Raw genomic sequence first — 20,780 nt, forward strand, 5'->3', positions numbered from 1 at the left:
CCAAGATATCAGAAGCTATTTCCTCTCTGCCAGCAACATTTTTTGAGTGGCCTTTACACTTGTCTGTTTGTCATGTTTTTCTCTCCCTGGCAGTCACTGTGTTTTATGTGATTTGTGAGTTAAAACTTGACTTCTAAACTGGTTGTTTGTAGGAGTGTCAAAGCATGTTGGAGATGCCCTGAAAGCTCATTCCTCTAACTCCTTGAGAAAAATCTGGACAGTTGGAATCCCTCCTTGGGGTGTCATTGAGAACCAGAAAGATCTTATTGGAAAAGATGTAAGTAGACAGTCCTTTGACAACAAGGAAATCAGTATGTGTCCAAAATCTCCTACATAACACTGCACCTGGATTTCTAGAAGATTCTTCAGATGTTATGTATTCAAAGGCAACTCTGGACTTCCTTCTGCTTCCCTCACTGTATCTTAGAAAATGGCATTGCAGATACTCAAGTGAAAAGCTTCAGACTAATCCTAGAACCATGCTTTGTCTCACACCTCAGATCTGGTCCATTTGTAAACTATCTTATCTTGACTTTTAAAATACACCCAGAATCTGACCTCTTCTCTAGGTCCCAGCCTAGCCATCATTATCTGACATCTGAGTGATTATAATCTCCTTTCTTACCCTTGCTCTTATCTCTGATTGCAGTCTGTTGTTAATATAGCAGCTAGAATGATTCATGTAAAATAGAAACCAAAGCATGCTGTTCCTTTTGACAAAACCTTTCTATTGCTCTTGTGTTGCTTGATGCTTGTAATGGTTTGCTAGTGGTGAAATGAAGCATATTCTTTTTTAAAAACGATTTTATTGGGGTCGGCACTGTGGCGTAGCGGGTAAAGCCACTACCTGCAGTGCTGGCATTCCATATGGGCACCAGTTTGAGTCTTGGCTGCTCCACTTTCGATCCAGCTCTCTGTTATGGCCTGGGAAAGCAGTGGGAGATGGTCCAAGTGCTTGGGCCCTTGCACCTGCGTGGGAGATTTGGAAGAAGTTCTTGGCTTTTGGGCTTTGGATCAGTGCAACTCCGACCATTGCTGCCAACTGGGGAGTGAACTAGCAGATGGAGGACCTCTCTCTCTCTCTGCCTCTCCTTCTCTCTCTGTGTAACTCTTTCAAATAAATTAATAAATTTAAAATTTTTTATTTATTTATTTGAAAGGTAGAGTTAGAGAGAGAGAGAAAGACAGAGAGAGAGAGAGAGAGAGAGAGAGGTCTTCCACCTGCTATTTCACTTCTCAAATGGCTGCATCATCCAGAGCTGGACTGATCCGAAGCCAGGAGCCAGGAGCTGCTTCTGGGTCTTCTATGTGGGGGCAGGGGCCCCAGCACTGGGCCGTTGTCTGCTGCATTCCCAAGCACATTAGCAAGGAGCTGGATTGGAAGTGAAGCAGCTGGGACTCAAACGGGTATCCATATGGGATGCCAGCACTGCAGGTAGTGGCTTTACCTGCTATGACACAGTGCCAGTCGCATAAGGCATATTCTTAATTTGGGCCTTGCTGTTTCTCTTCTCCCATTGGTTTCATTCATTCTTTTTTTTTTTTTTTTTTTTTAATGAGAGATTTAACCTTGCATGGCCAGCGTCATCACAGGTATTTCTTATTATTTATTTATTTATTTTTTGGACAGGCAGAGTTAGACAGTGAGAGAGAGAGACAGAGAGAGAAAGGTCTTCCTTCCGTTGATTCACCCCCAAAATGGCCGCTATGGCCAGCACGCTGTGCTGATCTGAAGCCAGGAGCCATGTGCTTCCTCCTGGTCTCCCATGCAGGTGCAGGGCCCAAGCACTTGGGCCATCCTCCACTGCCTTCCCGGGGCCACAGCAGAGAGCTGGCCTGGAAGAGGGGCAACCGGGACAGAATCCAGCTCCGCAACCGGAACTAGAACCTGGTGTGCTTGCACCGCAGGTGGAGGATTAGCCTAGTGAGCCGCGGCACCAGCCTCATTTCATTCTCATGTATTGAGTCTTTCATCCTATTTGTTTGTTGAAAGGGAGTGGATGGGTCTATTTGTAGGGCTAATAACTTTTCTTTTTTTTTTTTTTTTTTTTTTTGACAGGCAGAGTGGACAGTGAGAGAGAGAGAGACAGAGAGAAAGGTCTTCCTTTGCCGTTGGTTCACCCTCCAATGGCCGCTGCGGCCAGCGCGCTACGGCCGGCGCACCGCGCTGATCCGATGGCAGGAGCCAGGAGCCAGGTGCTTATCCTGGTCTCCCATGGGGTGCAGGGCCCAAGCACCTGGGCCATCCTCCACTGCACTCCCTGGCCACAGCAGAGAGCTGGCCTGGAAGAGGGGCAACCGGGACAGAATCCGGCGCCCCGACCGGGACTAGAACCCGGTGTGCCGGCGCCGCTAGGCGGAGGATTAGCCTAGTGAGCCGCAGCGCCGGCGAGGGCTAATAACTTTTCAATAAAAATATCAGATATTGGAAAAGGCATAATAAAGAAGGTTAACTACTGTTAGGGCATTGAATGTATCATTCTTGAGGTTTTTTTCTTATTTAATGTATTTGAAAGGCAGAGACAGAAAGATGTATCTTTATCTTTCGTCTCCTGGTTCAGTCCCCAAGTGTCTACAACAGCCAGGAGTGGGTCAGACCAAAGCCAGGAGCCTGAAACTCAGCCTGGGTCTCCCATGTGGGCAGCAGAGACCCAATTACTTGAGCTATCAAGCTACTTTTTGGTGTTTGCATGAGCAGGAAGCTGTAGCCAGGGGCTGGGACTGAACCTTGAACTTATGTACTCTAAAATGGAACATGGGAATCTTAACTGCTGGGATAAATACCCACCCCTGATTTTTCTTACTCAAGAATTTCAGCAGATTTTATGTGTTTCTATCCTTTAATCATGTTCAAATTGTCCTATTTTGGCCAGTGGAGCTTTTTAAGCTATCTCCTGCATTTTTTTAAACACAATTGTATTGTTTTTCATAACTCGTTTATTTTTTAAATATGAAACAACTCTCAGGCCCAGTGTGTATACTTTTTGCTCCCTAAGGTAATGGCTGGTTGCTTTTAGTAGGGCATAATATGAGGAGATTATAGTTGAGAGTCAAGGGTGCATTTTGATTTCTTGTGCCTAATAGTATTTGAGTACTTTGAATTAACCAACTATTCCTCTGTTATTGTTCATTGTAGTAGTTTCCTGTTTTTTGCTTTTGTGGAAAATTATATTAATAAAAGCCAGCACCATGGCTCAATAGTCTAATCCTCTGCCTGTGGCGCCAGCACACCAGGTTCTAGTCCCAGTTGAGGTGCCAGATTCTGTCCCTGTTGCTCCTCTTCCAGTCCAGTTCTCTTCTGTGGCCTGGGAGTGCAGTGGAGGATGGCCCAAGTGCATTGGCCCTGCACCCGCATGGGAGACCAGGAGAAGCACCTGGCTCCTGACTTCAGATCAGTGCGGTGTGCCGGCTGCAGCGCACCAGCCACAGTGGCCATTGGGGGGTGAACCAACGACAAAAGGAAGACCTTTTTCTCTTTCTCTCACTGTCCACTCTGCCTGTCAAAAAATTATATCAATATTGTGATAAAAATATATAAATATTTAGTACTAGCTTGCTTGTTTTCCTAAAGATAATTCTCAAGGTAGAAGAAATGGATGAACCAGTTAGTGTGTGCATTTAGGAAATGTGGTAACAATTCATATTCTGTGAACAAGATACGTGGGAACCCATTTCCTCAGACCATTGACAGTTTGGGTAATCTGGCTTTATTAAACCTTGCCATTCTGATAAGAAGAAAATAAGACCTAATTATTCTTAGTTCTATTTCTTTGATTACTAGTGAGATTCAGTATCTCTTCATATGATTTTCATGCATTTTTAAGTAAGGTTTTTATACTTACCTTTGAAAGACTTTTTATATTGTAATTTAATCTAGTTACATTTTAGTTGTATATGCTGCATTTCTCAGTTTTAAATTTTACATAGTTTATAATAGTCATCAATAAATATGAAATAATTTTTGAGTCTACTAATCATTTTATTTTTGGTTTCTGGCCTCAGGGTCATGCTTTAGAATTAAGGTTACTTTTAAAATCTAATGTTTCTGGCCGGTGCTGCGGCTCACTAGGCTAATCCTCTGCCTAGCGGCGCCGGCACACCGGGTTCTAGTCCCGGTCGGGGCGCCGGATTCTGTCCCGGTTGCCCCTCTTCCAGGCCAGCCCTCTGCTGTGGCCAGGGAGTGCAGTGGAGGATGGCCCAGGTGCTTGGGCCCTGCACTCCATGGGAGACCAGGATAAGCACCTGGCTCCTGGCTCCTGCCATCGGATCAGCGCGGTGCGCCGGCCGCAGTGCGCAGGCCGCGGCGGCCATTGGAGGGTGAACCAACGGCAAAGGAAGACCTTTCTCTCTGCCTCTCTCTCTCACTGTCCACTCTGCCTGTCAAAAAAAAAAAAAAAAAAAAAAATCTAATGTTTCTAAAATTCACCATGCTTTTTACGTCCATTATTTCTTTGAAGTCTCATAGTACTTACACATTAGGAAAAGAAGCCTAAGAAAGGAGGCAGCAATGACTCAGAGTTAAAGTTAGTAAGTGGAAGAAGCTGAACTTGAACTTGGTCTCTCTGATTCTATATACTGTGTGCTTGCTTCTAAAGTACATATGGGGACATGTGTGTGGTTCTGTGGGTTAGGCCACCACTTGGAATGCCTGTATCCCATATAGGAGTGCCTGAGGTCGAGTCCTAACTCTGCTTCTGCTTCAGATTCAGCTTCCTGCTAATGAGCTCCAGGCCCCTGGTTTCAGCCTGGTCCAGCCCTGGTTTGGAAGTGAGCATTTGGGGAGTGAACAAGCAGATGGAAGTTTTTATCTCTTTCTGTCTCTCCCTCTGTCATTTTGCCTTTCAATTAAATAAAAATAAATACATAAACTTAAAAACAATAAAAGCCAATAAGAATTAGGGCTGCTTAAAGGAGAGTCCATAGACATAATAAAGATCTTGATGGTTTATACTGATGTTTTATATTGAATGAAATGCAGTTTTGCTGGTTAGCTGCTATTCATTTTTTTGGCGTATTAGGACAGTTCAGAATCAAAGTATTTTTTCAGAATAGATATACTAAAACACAGTATTTGTTAATGATGTGATCTATGTACTGGTGGCAGTCTTTGTACTGTTTATTAATGGTCTTAAGCAGAATAAGTTCAGAAATGGAAAATAAGTATTTAGAATCATTGTTGTAATGTGACCATGTGGCAGGGTCAGTGGACTTTCTGACCATGTTGTTGAACTTGTGTTGCAAGTCCCATGTATCATGAGCTACAGCCCAGTTGTGCGGAGTAGGATCACATGTTAGTCCCTAAAAAATGAGAAATTAAAAAAAAGTCCTTTCACACAGATAGTTTGAGAAGAACTGCTCTAAAAAGCAGGTAGTTCTTTCTAATCTCAATTGACAGGAGCTCTGTTGTGCATAGAACAGGGCTTTGGAGCAGTTGAGCCTGGGGAAGGGATTAGAGTGCTGACCGTCTTATTCCTTCTGTCCTAGGTGGTGTGCCTATACCAGACTCTGGGGAACCCCCTTAGCAAGCTCACCACCCTCAACAGCATGCATTCACACTTCATCCTGGCTGACGATGGTACCGTGGGCAAGTATGGCAATGAAATGAAACTCCGGAGGAACCTGGAAAAATACCTCTCTCTGCAGAAGATACACAGCTGTGAGTACCCTAGGGTAGCCAGAACCTTGGAGTTCCCAGAGATTCAGTTTACATGTGTGAACCCATGGCTGGAAGAAAGCAGGATACAAGATCGTGCAAAAATGTGGTGACAGTGGGAGAAAGGAAGAAACATTTTGGGGGACAGTATAGTCAGGGCAGGTTTTATGGAAGGATGGGGACTTTAGCGAAGAGTCTATAGGGTTGGCTCCCTGGAGGGAGAGAGGAGGGGAAGACTTGTGTGTGAAGATGGGAGTGGCCGAAGAGAGAGAATCGGGAGAGAATGGGCTCTGAGCTTTGAAGGCTGGGTAAGATGATATTTCATATATATGCATATGGTGGCCAGATAGGTTAATGGTTAAAACCAGACACGACTTTTAGAGGTTAGGGCCTTGGAAAGCATCAGGGTCGTATCATGCATGCACAGAGCTTCAAGCCTACAATTTTGTTCATGTCTGTGGAGGGGAGAATAGGGGAGGGCCAGAATCACTGGGGGTCTTTGCACAGGGAGGTGTGACTCCTTCCCACAGAGGAGGAGGGCTGGGTGCTACCTGGAGAAACAAGACTTTTCCTCCTAGACAGCACAGGGTGGATCCTTGACTGTTGTGTGGAATTAAATCTTCCACAAAATTCTCCCATCCTTTAAGGCAGAGGTGGGGGGGTGGGGTGCGAATGCCCTGGAGGGCTTACTCTCTCTTCCACCTTTATGGATTGTTGGGGAAGTGCTCCTAGTCCTATTATTTTCTGGCCTTGATCCCCAGAGGCAGTGGAATGTCCTGAGGTTAGAGAGGTCAAAGCTCTACCCTGTACTGTCTGTCGTCTTGGGCAATGCTGTTAGTATCTGTCAAGCTGTCTTCTTTTTATAAATATGGAAGGAATTGTCTTTGTTTGTTCTTTTGAGAATTAATTGAGGAAAAAAGCACACTGGGTGTGTCTAGAATAGTGTTGGATCCACGGTAGATTGTTAATAAATATCCGTTTGTTTCTTTCCTTCTTTTCCTCTTTAGTAGAGTGGTCATCTTATGGTTGAAGAGTATGGTGAGGAGAGGAAAGGACTGTGGGAATTGTTGCCCATCACTTAGAGTTTAGAGTGAATGAAGGTTCTGAGGCTGACTGAAGGGGAGGGAGGATCCGGTAAGTGTCCTCTACAGGGATGAGAGGAACAGGGAGAGGAGAGGAGCAGAGCAGAGGGAAGAAGTTAGAGAGTGGCGCTGAAGAAGGACTCTGGTGGGGAAAGGCCTGGTAGAGCTTTGTTGCTTCTGTTGACTTGTGCTTATCACCTACATTGCCATTGCATGAGTTCTGTGCAGCACTCTAAAGTATGTCCCAAGAGAGCAAAGTCTTTGTCTTTCTTGTTCCCTGCTGATTTCCCAGTTTTGTTGAATGTAAGTAATTCTGAGCTTGCATATAGCAGCAGGTGACATTTCTACTTTCAAAGACCTTGAAACTTACAATTTACCTACAGTTTTGCTGACTGTGGAGTAAGAATGTGGAGTCAAGTCCAATGGATTTGTTACATTTATTATTCTAAGAAAACCCATAGGAAAACAGGAAAAATAATAAACCACCTACACACACACATACACAAACATGAAAGAAAAGATCAAAGGAAAAAGTCCCTGAAAACCCTAAGATTCTTGTGTATTAAGGCTAGTATTTATACCTAGCAGGTTCATGAGGGAGATTTTCTACCATATTTGTATTTGTTACTGACATGGTCAAAAAAGGTTTCACTTTGATGTGATGAAAATACTTGAGTTTGTTGTTAACTGGCTTCTTAGAGTCCTTGGCAAAACCTTAATGTTGGCAGAGGGTGTTTTCAAAAAAATGAGATTTGCTTTCTAGAGTTACTGTAGGAATCCCTGGCTGTCTTCAAGGGGGCCAATGCCAGCTTCTGTTGTGTAACTTAGTAGAAACTGAATTCTCATTCCCTCTCCCACCAAATCACCTTATTGATTTATTTTTTTATAGAGTCTGGGACAAGGATACGATGGAAACCCATGTGCTGTATGTTTAAATATTTCAAAATTTTTAAGTTTGAAAAGTTGAGTTAGTTATCTTGACACATACAGCTGGAGGGCTGGATTTGAGTTTAGTGTTTGGAGTTTTGGAAGTACTGAGCCGGAATGGGCCAGTGAGACAGAGCCAGCACCTTGACCCCAGCTTGCAGCCAGTGCTCTGCTTTCCTTTCTAGCCTTAGCTCAATCCCATGTTGTCAGAGGGGCCTCATACAGATGTAGTCTGTCAGATGCACCAGCCTGGATGTCCAGGCTCTGTCCACTTCTGTACCCATCAAGCTGCCTTTAGTTGGCAATTTTGTCTTTGGGGAGGATATACCTTAGGCAGAGGCTCCAGCATCCCCTGTCAGCAGGCTTTTTGGGGTCTTGGGTACTCGTATGGGAGGGGACATAGGTTTCCCTTGAACCTTGGCTTTGCAGACTTCTCACTGTGAGGGGAGAGGCAGGGCCAGAGCCGTGGCAGAGTAGGGCCCTGCAACACTGGGACCTGGGGCAGAGTCCTCGCTTACTAAGGAGTCAGCATGGTACTGCTGGCCAAGTTTTCTTCTTTTGAAAAATAAATGACAAAAAAAGTGATTGAAAAGCAGTATGTGTGTGGTGAAACTTAAATCAAATAAAAAATCTATGGAATCAAGCAAAGTTCCTTTTCTACATTCCCCCAAACTCCCCTCCCCCTCCACTGTTAATACTTATATATATATATATATATATATATATATATATATGCTTCCAGAGTTTTCTGGACATTTATATAATATGCTATGCATATAGGTAGGTACATACTTATGAGTACATATAGAATATATACCCATATATATGACTCTGAAACTATAAAAAGGATATAATGTGCATACCATTCTGTGACTTTTTTCACTTTGTACCTTTTTTTGGTATTCCTTATCTTCCTTACTTTAATAAAGTAAGATAGTCATAATAAAACATTCAAACAGTAGTAAATGGACTAAGCTGAGATGTAAAAGTCTTTGGAGTTGCCCATCCCACTTTGTTTATAGAAATCATAACCAATAAAAGTTTATTGGATTTGTAGTGCTTAATGATTATTCTGTTTACTTTCCAATATGTTTGGAATGTTCCAAAGTACTTTTACTTTTCTCAATTACTGAAAGTCTTAGCTCCACTTTTACTTGGCAAATGCTTGAAGATGTCCCCATCATGTCTATGCTACATTTTTTTTGAAGTCCAAGCTTCTGGCTTAGCCTTGATCTAAGCCAGCTTGTGTAATAGAAGAGAGAGAGGCTAGTGCAAGTAGTGAAGATATGTGTTAACAGAAATATTTGTATCTAGATATCGAAGTGGCTTAGCTGGCTGTCTGCAAGAGGGATCCTTTGTAACAGTTTGGTATTGTCTGTTATCTGAAATAGGCTCAAGACAAGGCGTGCCTGTGGTGGGGCTGGTGGTGGAAGGAGGCCCCAATGTCATCCTCTCCGTGTGGGAGACTGTCAAAGACAAAGACCCAGTGGTGGTGTGTGAGGGCACAGGCAGAGCTGCTGACCTCCTGGCCTTCACCTACAAACACTTAGGAGACCAAGGGTGAGTTGTTGACTCTTCATGTTTGAAACTAGAGTGACTATTTCCGCATTTTGGTTCCTTAGGCTGTGCATTTATGTGTGTTAGATATCCCCTGAGCATAGAAGTTTATTCATTTTTTGGTGACTGTATTTCTTAATCAGCACCAAAATGCCCTCCAATGATGAGATTTGCTATTTTCTCAGCTGAAGAAACTTGAGCCTTAACTGAGCCTTGGGAGGAGGCATTTCCAGGGAAGAGGGAGGAGACGCTCCTGCATTTGGCCATTACTGCTGAAAGAGCCCTGGTGTGAGGGCCGACCAGTACTAGCTCTAGATCACCTTCAGATTCACTCATCAGTCTTTTTTTTTTTTTTTTGACAGACAGAGTGGACAGTGAAAGAGAGAGACAAAGGTCTTCCTTTTGCCGTTGGTTCACCCTCCAATGGCCGCCGCGGCTGGCGCGCTGTGGCCGGCGCACCGCGCTGATCCAATGGCAGGAGCCAGGTGCTTCTCCTGGTTTCCCATGGGGTGCAGGGCCCAAGTACTTGGGCCATCCTCCACTGCACTCCCTGGCCACAGCAGAGAACTGGCCTAAAAGAGGGGCAACAGGGACAGAATCCGGTGCCCCGACCGGGACTAGAACCTGGTGTGCCGGCGCCACGAGGCGGAGGATTAGCCTGTTGAGCCACGGCGCCTGCCCACTCATCAGTCTTAACAATGGCAGGAATCAGGGGGATTGATATCCTGGCATTTCTGTAGTATAGGGAGTTCTTATTGCAGGCCTCAATTCTCCCCTCTCTCAAATATGAAGACAGTGTTTCTGAGTCCATCCCTATATTCGGTGTGAGTATTCCAGTGTCAAAAGCAAGGTATTTGTACTGTATAAATAAGTTCAATGCCTAAAAATCCAAGTGTTGACTCTACTAATGTTTATTCACTGCTTAAATTCTGTCAGCTCTCTGGGATCTCTTTACGACTTCTTCCTCCATTCAGCCATCAGCCCTCTAATTCTACTTTCTGCCCCTCCTAGTCCTTTCAGATTTTTCTTTTCCTAAAGTCACCCAGGATGAGAAATTCTTAAGCCTTTTGGAGTTTCAGATCTTTTTGAGAATATGATGGTTACAATTACTGGAGATTCACAGCTCTTTGTAAATCTATCAATTCAAGAACTCTGCCTAAGAGTGCATTCTTTTCAGACCAATCCATTCTCACTTTTAAATTCTGCCTTTTCCTGGGGGCCCTGCTTCCATTTGCCCCCCACTCACCTCTTTCCTGGCAGAACTGTCTGTATACACCTTCTCAGGTGCAGCGGTTGGGTCTGCTTGTATTGATGTTGCTGGATTGTTCCCTTTTCTGGGTCATGGCAAGTCATGGCCATTTATTTTTCTTTCAGGATACTGCGTCCTCAGGTGAAAGAGGAGATCATTTGCATGATTCAGAGCACTTTCAACTTTAGTCTGAAACAGTCCCAGCACCTTTTCCAAATTCTAATGCAGTGTATGGTGCACAGGGATTCTGTGAGTATGAGTTGATGTTTCAAACTGACCTAAAAGTGCAAATTTCCAAAAATTGTAATATTTATTTTCACACTTAAAAAATAGGAATGTTTTCCATTGTGAACTTGAGTGTAGAGAATTTGATCCTTAGTTGAATAAACTTGTCTTCTTACTGCCCCTCCAATCCTCCCCCACCCTTCATGCTTCAGATTCCTTAAGTAATATGGCAGCATTACAGAAAAGGTATCAACTTTAGTGAAAATCGCATATAAATACCTGCAGAGAGTAAGGGAATACTTCCTTCATCAGTGAACTCCATCAAGTCAGCTGACTTTGGAAGAGTGCTTCACAGCATTCTGAGAAAATTGTGAATGTATCAGACAATGGGAAATGTGAAAATAAATTCTTGGACAGAAAAGAATACCCACAAACTATGGAATTTGACCATAATGTTGACTCAGGAAAAGTTCTTAGTACTTTAGGGTAATATGAGCAGCTTTATTTATAAAGATGTATTTATTTACTAGAAAGGCAGTTAGAGAGAGAGAGAGAGAGATCTTCCAACCACTGGTTCACACCCCAGATGGCCACAATGGCCAGGGGTAGACCAGGCCAAAACCAGGAGACAAAAACTCCATCTGGTCTCCTGTATGGGTGCAGGGGCCTAGCACTTGAATCAATTTTTGCTGCTGGGTGGGTGCTGAGGTGTGGAGGATAAAGCCACCGCCTGCAGTGCTGGCATCCCATATGGGTACTGGTTCGAGCCCCAGCTGTTCCACTTCTGATTCAACTGTCTGCTATGGTCTGGGAAAGCGGTAGAAGATGGCCCAAGTCCTTGGGCCCCTGCACCTACGTGGTAGACCCAGAAGAAACTCCTGGATTTGGATCGGTGCAGCTTTGGCCATTGTGGCCATCAGGAGAGTGAACCAGAGGATGGAAGACCTCTCTCTGCCTCTGCCTCTCTGTAACTGACTTTCAAATAAATAAATAAATCTTTAAAAAATTTTTTTGCAGCTTTTCAAGGCATATTAGCAGGGATCTGGAATATGATCAGTATTTTTATCAGTGATTTGGATGATATGAATTTGGAAATTACAGTAAATATATGTATTTGTCATGGCTCAAAGGGATCTTTCCAGGATTTGAAAGCTGACCCAAATAATACAAGAATGTTGGTAATAATTGAATAGCTGAACAACAGCAAAAAAATTAAATCAGTTCAGTCTGGAGAAGGAGTGACAAAAATGAGTGAAAAACTTGTAGAATTTTAGTTGATAGAATAACAACCAAGTTTACCATTAGCAATGTGCTTTCAAATGTTATTGCACCCAAAACAACCCTGTGAGTGAGTTCAATACAGCAGTGGATGTTTCTTTCCATTTCAGAGGTGATACAGCTGAAGTCTAGAGAATTTAAAGTGTTTTGTGCAGAATCATGCAGTTAGGAAGTAATAGACCTGGAACTTGAGCTCAGAGATGAAATCTTATTCTTAGTCCACCTTAGTTCGTATTTCCAGTAATAATAAGGAAGTTAAGAAAAGAACGTGTTAAAGAGATGGCCCTTGTGTTTTCTTGTCTTCAAGTAGAATAATTAGTGAGCAGTGTAATGGTTAAGAGTGGTGGAGAAGCCAGCTGTTTGCATGTTGCAGGAACTGTTTACTCAGATCCTGTACAATTGAGGTTGATTTTATTTATGCACATAGAGGGGGAATTAGGTGAAGGTAACCCGAGTGAAATTGTAGAATCACAGTTTTTGTATTTTTCTTCAATAGTTGAGGTTATTCAGTGCATTCCTCTCTTTTTGTGGGTGAAGAACCTGAGAATCAGTGGCGTTAAGATATTTACCCAAGGCTGCCTAGTTAGTGGCATACCTGGGACTAGAAACTTGCTAGTCTTAGCTGTTTTCAGTTAAGGTAGCTTCCTCCACTGTGTGAAATATATTTTCATTTGGAAGATTGAAATACATTCGTTAATAGCAGTGACTCATAACTATAAATAATAAAGTGCTTATTTTTTTAAAAGTCAATCACATGCAAGGATGCATTGCAGACTTTGACATTGTGAATACCCTGTGTGGTCTCCATTGTACTTGTGCATTGGGTCCATTGTAATGGCATCATTCATCCTCCAGGATTCATTTCTCATTTAAAAGCAAAAGCTTCTAAGGCTCTCCTGTGCAATCTCTTCTGAAAGAGGAATGATTGTATTTACATTAAGAATTTTTTTTTTTTTTGACAAGCAGAGTTAGACAGTGAGAGAGAGAGAGACAGAAAGGTCTTCCTTCCATTGGTTCACTCCCCAAATGGCTGCTATGGCCGGTGCGCCGCGCCGATCCAAAGCCAGGAGCCGGCTACTTCCTCCTAGTCTCCCATGCGGGTGCAGGGCCCAAGGACCTGGGCCATCCTCCATTGCCCTCCCGGGCCACAGCAGAGAGCTGGACTGGAAGAGGAGCAACCAGGACAGGACCGGCGCCCCAACTGGGACTAGAACCCAGGGTGCCGGTGCCGCATGCAGAGGATTAGCCTAGTGAGCCGAGGCGCCGGCTGAGGTTCTTTTTATTACCACATGTGAATAGTACATTAATAATATTTTTTCATGAATGTTTTCCTTTGTATTCATGGAATTAAAAGTTTTTAATTGTGTTCACAATTCTTCATTACCTTATTTAAAAAGTTTTCTGTAAGTAACAACAAAAAATTAAAACTGTGTTGTTTGACATTAATGAAAAAATACTTTCTCAGTTCATTATATGAATTATGTGAGTATTCTTTCAAAGAATTTTTTGGATAGTTCCCCAAATCATGCTCTCTGTTTTTTAACTCTTATAGATTACCATATTTGATGCTGATTCTGAAGAACAGCAGGACCTTGACTTAGCAATCCTAACAGCTTTGCTGAAGAGTGAGTATTTGCACAATTGTGATTGTTCCTCACTTCCTTGTCACATTCAGAGGCACTTTGTGCTTTTTGTGTATATTTTGAATAGAATACATGATTGTTCTTTTCTTTTACCCTAGGAACAAATTTATCAGCGTCAGAACAATTAAATCTGGCAATGGCTTGGGACAGAACAGACATTGCCAAGAAACATATCCTAATTTATGGACAACATTGGAAGGTATAATAACATGAAGTTACTTGGAAAAAAAATTTTTGTATGTTGATTTGATTGGGAGAAGAACAGAAAACTGGAGGAGAGATAGATTGTTTTAGGATGGATATGAGGCTAGCATCTCTCTCACTGGACACATACATACTTTGTCTCCCTCTAAACATTTTTTCTTTGGCTTGCAGCCTAATTGAAACTGGAAAACGAAGCTGAGAGAAAGATGGAATGGAAGAATTTATTTTTAATTTATTTTTTAAATGGAATTGATTCTCAACTGTTACATTGTTATTTAAATCTTAAAATTTGGCCTGGCGCCGTGGCTCAATAGGCTAATCCTCCACCAGCTCTCTGCTGTGGCCCCGGGAAGGCAGTGGAGGATGGCCCAAGTGCTTGGGCCCTGCACCCGCATGGGAGACCAGGAGAAGCACCTGGCTCCTGCCTTCCGATCAGCACGATGCGCCGGCTGCAGTGCGCCAGCCGCGGCGGCCATTGGAGGGTGAACCAATGGCTTGTTTCATTTTAAAAAATTACAGTTGTGACTATATCATAGGTATATTATTTTTATGTCAAACTAATGTATGTACACTCTTTAAAGTGTCAAATGATATTAAAAGACTACCAAAAGAAATGGTAGTTCCCTCCTACCCTGGTAATCATAAGAAGTTAGTACTTTTGAAATTTTTCAAAAGTTTTTTTTAAAAAAACTTATTTGTTTTAAAGGCAGAGAAAGAGAGATATCCCATCTGTCTATTAGTTCTCTGTCCACATACCCACAATGACTAAGGCTGGGCCAGGACTGAAAGTGGAACTCAATCCAGGTCTCCCACATTGGAAGGCCACCACAAAACACACCAAACAATGGAGTTAAACCCGACAGGTTGGAGGGAGAGGGCGAGAGAGAGTGAAAAGGGAGAGGGGTCTAAACAGCAGAGAGAGCACGTGTGTGGGAAGCAGGTCCTGTTATAGTCTTGCCTGGGGAGTGAAGTAGGAGCAGCAAATCCCATTAGGGTAGGGGTGGAGTGGACGCTTGTGGTTGGGCCATCTGGTCACCTCACTTCTGGCAAGCCAGGCTGGGCTTAGGACCTAAGCTTACTGAGCAAGATGTTAGTGGGGCTAGAGCCTAAGATGGTGCTCAGGGCTTAAGATGATGCCACAGATCAGACAGCACCATTTTACTAACACACATGGGTGACAGGAACCCAATTACTTGAGTAATCACTGCTGCCACCTATGGTCTGCATTAGCAGGAAGCTGAGGTCAGGAGTCAAACCTGGGATTCAAATTCAGGTACTCTCATATGGAAGGTGGGTGTCTTAACAGCTAGGCTAAATGCTTATCCCACTTTCGACATTTTGTGACTATTCTGACATCTATAAATCTAAATAATGGCATATATCATGATCCATTAACTTAATTTTTTACTTAAAAGTATTAATTGATTTGAGAGGCAGAGAGTGAGACACCAAAAGAGACAGAGAGTGAGAGAGAGGAGAGAGCAAGCGAGCGAGCAAACACAACAGCAGCCAGGGTTAGGCCAGGGCTGGGCGAGGGCTTAAACTAGGAGCAATAAACTCAATCCAGGTGTCTCATGTGGGAGACACAGGCCAAACTACTTGGTCTATCACTGCTGCCTCTCCGGACGTGTGTTAGCTAGAAGCTGGAGTTAGGAGCTGGAGCCGGATATCAAACTCTGGTACTCTGATGTGACATAGACCTTCCACCCAGTGTTTCAACTGCCAGGCCAAATGCCTGCCCCGGATGTGTCAGTTTTAGAAACCTCTCCACATTTCTGTTTTGGGGGCCACATGGTTGTGGATGAACTAGTTGCCTTCTATTCTTGGTGCTCAGCTGTCATCCCGGGGCCTACCTTCATCACTGGGGATCCCCTTTAGCTCCTCCTGTGATAAGATGCCTGTTTTTTGTATCCTAGGTCTTCTTTCCTGGTTTACTACTTTATTTTGCTGTCACATATCCTTTGGTAACTTCTTTTTAAATAAAAATTTGTTTTATTTATTTGAATGGTAGAGTGACAGAGAGAGAGAGAGAGAGAGAGAGAGAGAGATCTTCCATTCACTGGTTCACTTTCCAAATGACCTCAATGGCCGTGGCTGGGGCATGCTGAAGCCAGGAGCCTGGAACTCCATCTGGGTCTTTCACATGCGTGGCAGAGGCCCAGATACTTGGGCCATCTTCTGCTGCTTTTGCAGGTGCATTAGCAGGGAGCTGGACTGGAAGTGGAACAGGTGGGATTTGAATTGGCCCTTGGATATGGGATGCTGGCATCTCAAGCAGCAACTTAACTTACTGCGCCACAATGCTGGCCCTTTTTTTGATAACTTCTTGAGAAAGGAAGTATAGCAGATAAATACTCTGAAGACTTAATGTATTGAGTGTATTTTAATTTATGACTGGAAGTAATTATTCTTTAGAATTTTGAGTACCGAGCTTCTAAGATTCAACATTATTTTTGGGAAGTAAAATTCTTTCTGTTTTCAGATTTTTTGTTCCCATCTCTCCCATGCCCCTCAGAAGTTAAAAAAAAATCTGTTTTTGCCGCTATTCTGAGATTTCACAATGAGGTATATTATTGTAGGTCCATATATCCATCATTTTCGGCACATGATTGAAAATTGACGGTCACGTTGCCATTCTATTCCATACTCCCCCTTTGTTTTCTTGATTCTTATTATTTGAATGTTGGACTTTGTGGGCTGCTACTCTTATTTTTTTTTTTATCTTTCCTCTCTTGCTTTCCATATCTTTTCTTTTTCTTTTTTTTTTTTTTTTGACAGGCAGAGTGGACAGTGAGAGAGAGAGACAGAGAGAAAGGTCTTCCTTTTGCCATTGGTTCACCTTCCAATGGCCGCCTCGGCCGGCACGCTGCGGCCGGCGCACCGCGCTGATCCGATGGCAGGAGCCAGGTACTTCTCCTGGTCTCCCATGGGGTGCAGGGCCCAAGGACTTGGGCCATCCTCCACTGCACTCCCGGGCCACAGCAGAGAGCTGGCCTGGAAGAGGGGCAACCAGGACAGAATCCAGCGCCCGACCGGGACTAGAACCTGGTGTGCCGGCGCCGCAAGGCGGAGGATTAGCCTAGTGAGCAACGGCGCCGGCACTTTCCATATCTTTTCTTTGATACATTGCTTCAACTTTAATTTTCAAGCCTTCTATGAAAATTTTTGGTAGCATGCTGTTAACCCATTAATTTCTTTTTTTCCTTTTTTTTTTTTTTTTTTTTTTGGACAGGCAGAGTGGACAGTGAGAGAGAGAGACAGAGAGAAAGGTCTTCCTTTGCCGTTGGTTCACCCTCCAATGGCCACCGCGGCCGGTGTGCTGCAGCCGGCGCACCGTGTTGATCTGATGGCAGGAGCCAGGTGTTTCTTCTGGTCTCCCATGGGGTGCAGGGCCCAGGCACTTGGGCCATCCTCCACTGCACTCCCAGGCAACAGCAGAGAGCTGGCCTGGAAGAGGGGCAACCGGGACAGAATCTGGTGCCCCGACCGGGACTAGAACCTGGTGTGCTGGCGCCGCAGGCAGAGGATTAGCCTAGTGAGCCGCGGCGCCGGCCTTAACCCATTAATTTCTTTCTTTCTTTTTTTTTTTTTTTTGGCATTGAACACAGCGTTTTAATTTTTATTTTTTTAATTTTAATTTTAATTTTTTTGACAGGCAGAGTGGACAGTGAGAGAGAGAGACAGAGAGAAAGGTCTTCCTTTTTTTTTTTTTTTTGCCATTGGTTCACCCTCCAATGGCCACCGCGGCCGGCGTGCTGCAGCTGGTGCACTGCGCTGATCCGATAGCAGGAGCCAGGTACTTATCCTGTTCTCCCATGGGGTGCAGGGCCCAAGCACTTAGGCTATCCTCCACTGCACTCCCTGGCCACAGCAGAGAGCTGGCCTGGAAAAGGGGCAACTGGGACAGAATCCGGTGCCCCGACCGGGACTAGAACCCGGTGGGCCGGTGCTGCAAGGCAGAGGATTAGCCTAGTGAGCCACGGCGCCAGCCCCCATTAATTTCTAAGAGCAAGTTTTCTATGATTATACCCTCTCACACTTTTTTTTTTCTTTTCTTTTTTTTTTTTTATAAGATTTTTTTTTTAAAACACAATTGCACGTCTGTGAGCTTTCTTTTCAGTAGTCTGTACTTTTTTTTTTTTTTTTAACTTTTATTTAATGAATATAAATTTCCAAAGTACAGCTTATGGATTACAATGGCTTCCCCCCCCCAATAACTTCCCTCCTACCCGCAACCCTCCCCTTTCCCTCTCCCTCCCCCCTTCCATTCACATCATGATTCATTTTCAATTCTCTTTCTATAAAGAAGATCAGTTTAGCATACATTAAGTAAAGATTTCAACAGTTTGCTCCCACACAGAAACATCAAGTGAAAAATACTGTTTGAGTACTAGTTATAGCATTAAATCACAATGTACAGCACATTGAGGACAGAGATCCTGCATGAGGAGTAAGTGCACAGTGACTCCTGTTGTTGACTTAACAAATTGACACTCTTGTTTATGGCTTCAGTAATCACCCTAGGCTCTTGTCATGAGTTGCCAAGGCTATGGAAGCCTTTTGAGTTCACCAGCTCTGATCATATTTAGACAAGGTCATAGTCAAAGTGGAAGTTCTCTCCTCCCTTCAGAGAAAGGTACCTCCTTCTTTGATGACCTGTTCTTTTCACTGGGATCTCACTCATGGAGATCTTTCATTTAGGTTTTTTTTGTTTTGTTTTGTTTTGTTTTGTTTTTTTGTCAGAGTGTTTTGGCTTTCCATGCCTGTAATACTCTCATGGGCTTTTCAGCCAGATCTGTGTGCCTTAAGGGCTGATTCTGAGGCCAGAGCTCACACTTTTTTTTTCAATAGCATCCAATATACATTGTCCTCTTTTGGCTTTCTGAGATATTAATGATGGTTCTCTGAAGTTTTTCTCTTCATACTGTATCTGGTTCCTCCTGATCATTATTATTATATTTATCTGTTTGTTTTGGTCTTTTTGTTTTAAGGGAGGGGGATAGAAAGCTCATTAGAGATTCTGAGCCTGTATTTGAGATTGCCATAGATTATAGCTACACAATAGGGTGATCTGACTGCCATTTGTTGGAGTAGGGAGGGGCACCAGATGTCAACATATTTATACCTTTTCTTTTATACTGGTGACTTTCACCTGCCCGGAAGGTGCAAGCCTGGGTGCTAGTGTTATAGAGAGTGAAATGGAGATGACTGGGAAAGTCCCAGTATCAGGGTTTCAACATTTATTTCATTTTGGTGTTGCTGGAATTCTGTGGCATAGGTCTATTTTGTCCATGACATTTTCCACTTCAGCTCTTTGGCTTTCTGGTAAGTCAATTACCACTTGACCAACTGCTTCCCAGCTTCCAAAATGTTGTATTCTTAATCTCTGCTCTTATCTTCCATGTCCTTGTAGATGTATTGCTTAAAATTCTTTTACTGTAGTTTTTCTTGTTGTTTTAAAGATATATTTTATTTTATTTATTTTTAAGGCAAAGTGACAGAGATAGAGAGGGTGGGGGGTAAGAGAGAGAGAAAGAGAGAGAGAGAGAGAGATATCTTCCATCTGCTGGTTCACCCTCCAAGTAGCTGCAATGGCCAGGGCTGGACCAGGTCAAACCCAGGAGCCTGTAATTCCATCAGGGTCTTCCATATGGTTGACAAAGGCCTAAGAACGTGGGCCATCCTCGGCTGCTTTCCCAGGTGCATCAATAGGGAGCTGGATTTGAAGCACAGCTGTCAGGATTTGAACCAGCACTTCAACATGGGATATTGGTATTGCAGGCTGCAGCTTGACCACAGAGCTGGCTCTGCTACTATAGTTTTGATGCATTTTTAGGTGGGATCAAAATTAGATGAATATGTTCAACTTGCCATCTATATCTAGAAGTTTAATTGGAAACATTACAAGTGAAAAAAAAAAAAAAAAGAGAGAAAGAAAACTTGAGGTTTACGTTTAGCCTGTACATGAATTTGAGAAGCTTCAAGATGTTTGCAACCATCATTTTCCCATCTGAGACCATTGCTTGATTTATTCAAAGTATATACAGTTAGACCCTGCACATTTCTTACTAATGTTACATTTTATGATTATTGTATATGTGTAGTTTTGAGTTGAAACATGTAGTTCTTTAGTTTTTTCTACTTTGTTAATTGCCTTTATATGCTTTGTTTGTTTATGGCTTCTGAAGTCTGGTGCACTGGAACAAGCAATGTTAGATGCTTTAGTGATGGATCGGGTAGATTTTGTGAAACTCTTAATAGAATATGGAGTGAACCTCCATCGATTTCTTACCATCCCCCGACTGGAAGAGCTCTATAATACAGTGAGTATGGAACAACTCATCAATCACCTCCCTTAAGATTTATTTATTTAAAAATTTTAATTTACTATTTGTTTGAGAGGCAGAGAGAAAAAGAAAGACCGACAGATGGACGGACAGACAGACAAATATATGGAGATAGCTCTTATCGAATGGTTTGCTCCAAAAATGCTAGCAACCTATGGGGCTGGTCAGGGGCCAAAGCCAGAGCCAGGAATGCAATCCAGTTTCTCCACAAAGATGATAGGAACCCAATTACTTTGTTGTTGGAAAGTGAGTATAGATACTCCGATATAGGAAGCAAGCTTCTTAAACCACTAGACTAAATGTTCACTCTTCAGATTTGTTTATTAATTCCTTAAAATTTACCTGTTTCCTTGTTCATATACAAACATAGTTTACAGAGGCAAACTTTTCAGTGAAAGGAGTAACATTCTTACCACTTCATTTTATCCCAGTAAGACACAGATGTTACTAAGTACAAATTGCTTCTGATTGAATTGTTGAAAGTATCTCAACCTAAAGTCACTGTTGAAATGCTGTTCCTTCAAGTTTGCTATGCAAATTCCTTGTTGAAACTATGCTGCTTTGCTTTTCTCATTGTGAAAACACCAATTGTGCAAGCCACACATCCTTATTGAA

At 43.0% G+C, this 20,780-nt stretch overlaps 1 protein-coding gene across 4 annotated transcripts in view; it reads left to right on the forward strand.

The window, feature by feature from the left end:
* Positions 1-20,780, forward strand: part of TRPM6 (transient receptor potential cation channel subfamily M member 6) — a 177,741-nt gene that overhangs the window by 77,847 nt on the left and 79,114 nt on the right. For all 4 annotated transcript variants that reach the window (XR_016236719.1, XM_089336738.1, XM_051846594.3 and 1 more), the window contains exons 6-12: positions 153-277; positions 5,485-5,656; positions 9,054-9,222; positions 10,594-10,717; positions 13,524-13,596; positions 13,713-13,813; positions 20,007-20,141. Coding sequence is in view for 3 of the 4 variants with exons in the window: in XM_089336738.1 (XP_089192864.1) it covers positions 153-277; positions 5,485-5,656; positions 9,054-9,222; positions 10,594-10,717; positions 13,524-13,596; positions 13,713-13,813; positions 20,007-20,141 (899 nt within the window). In the remaining variant the exon portion in view is untranslated. The remainder of the gene's footprint in view (positions 1-152; positions 278-5,484; positions 5,657-9,053; positions 9,223-10,593; positions 10,718-13,523; positions 13,597-13,712; positions 13,814-20,006; positions 20,142-20,780) is intronic.

The sequence above is a fragment of the Oryctolagus cuniculus genome, chromosome 1 (assembly GCF_051225735.1).
Source record: "Oryctolagus cuniculus isolate XC-2025 breed Fujian yellow rabbit chromosome 1, ASM5122573v1, whole genome shotgun sequence".
NCBI classification, from domain to species: Eukaryota; Metazoa; Chordata; class Mammalia; order Lagomorpha; family Leporidae; genus Oryctolagus; species Oryctolagus cuniculus.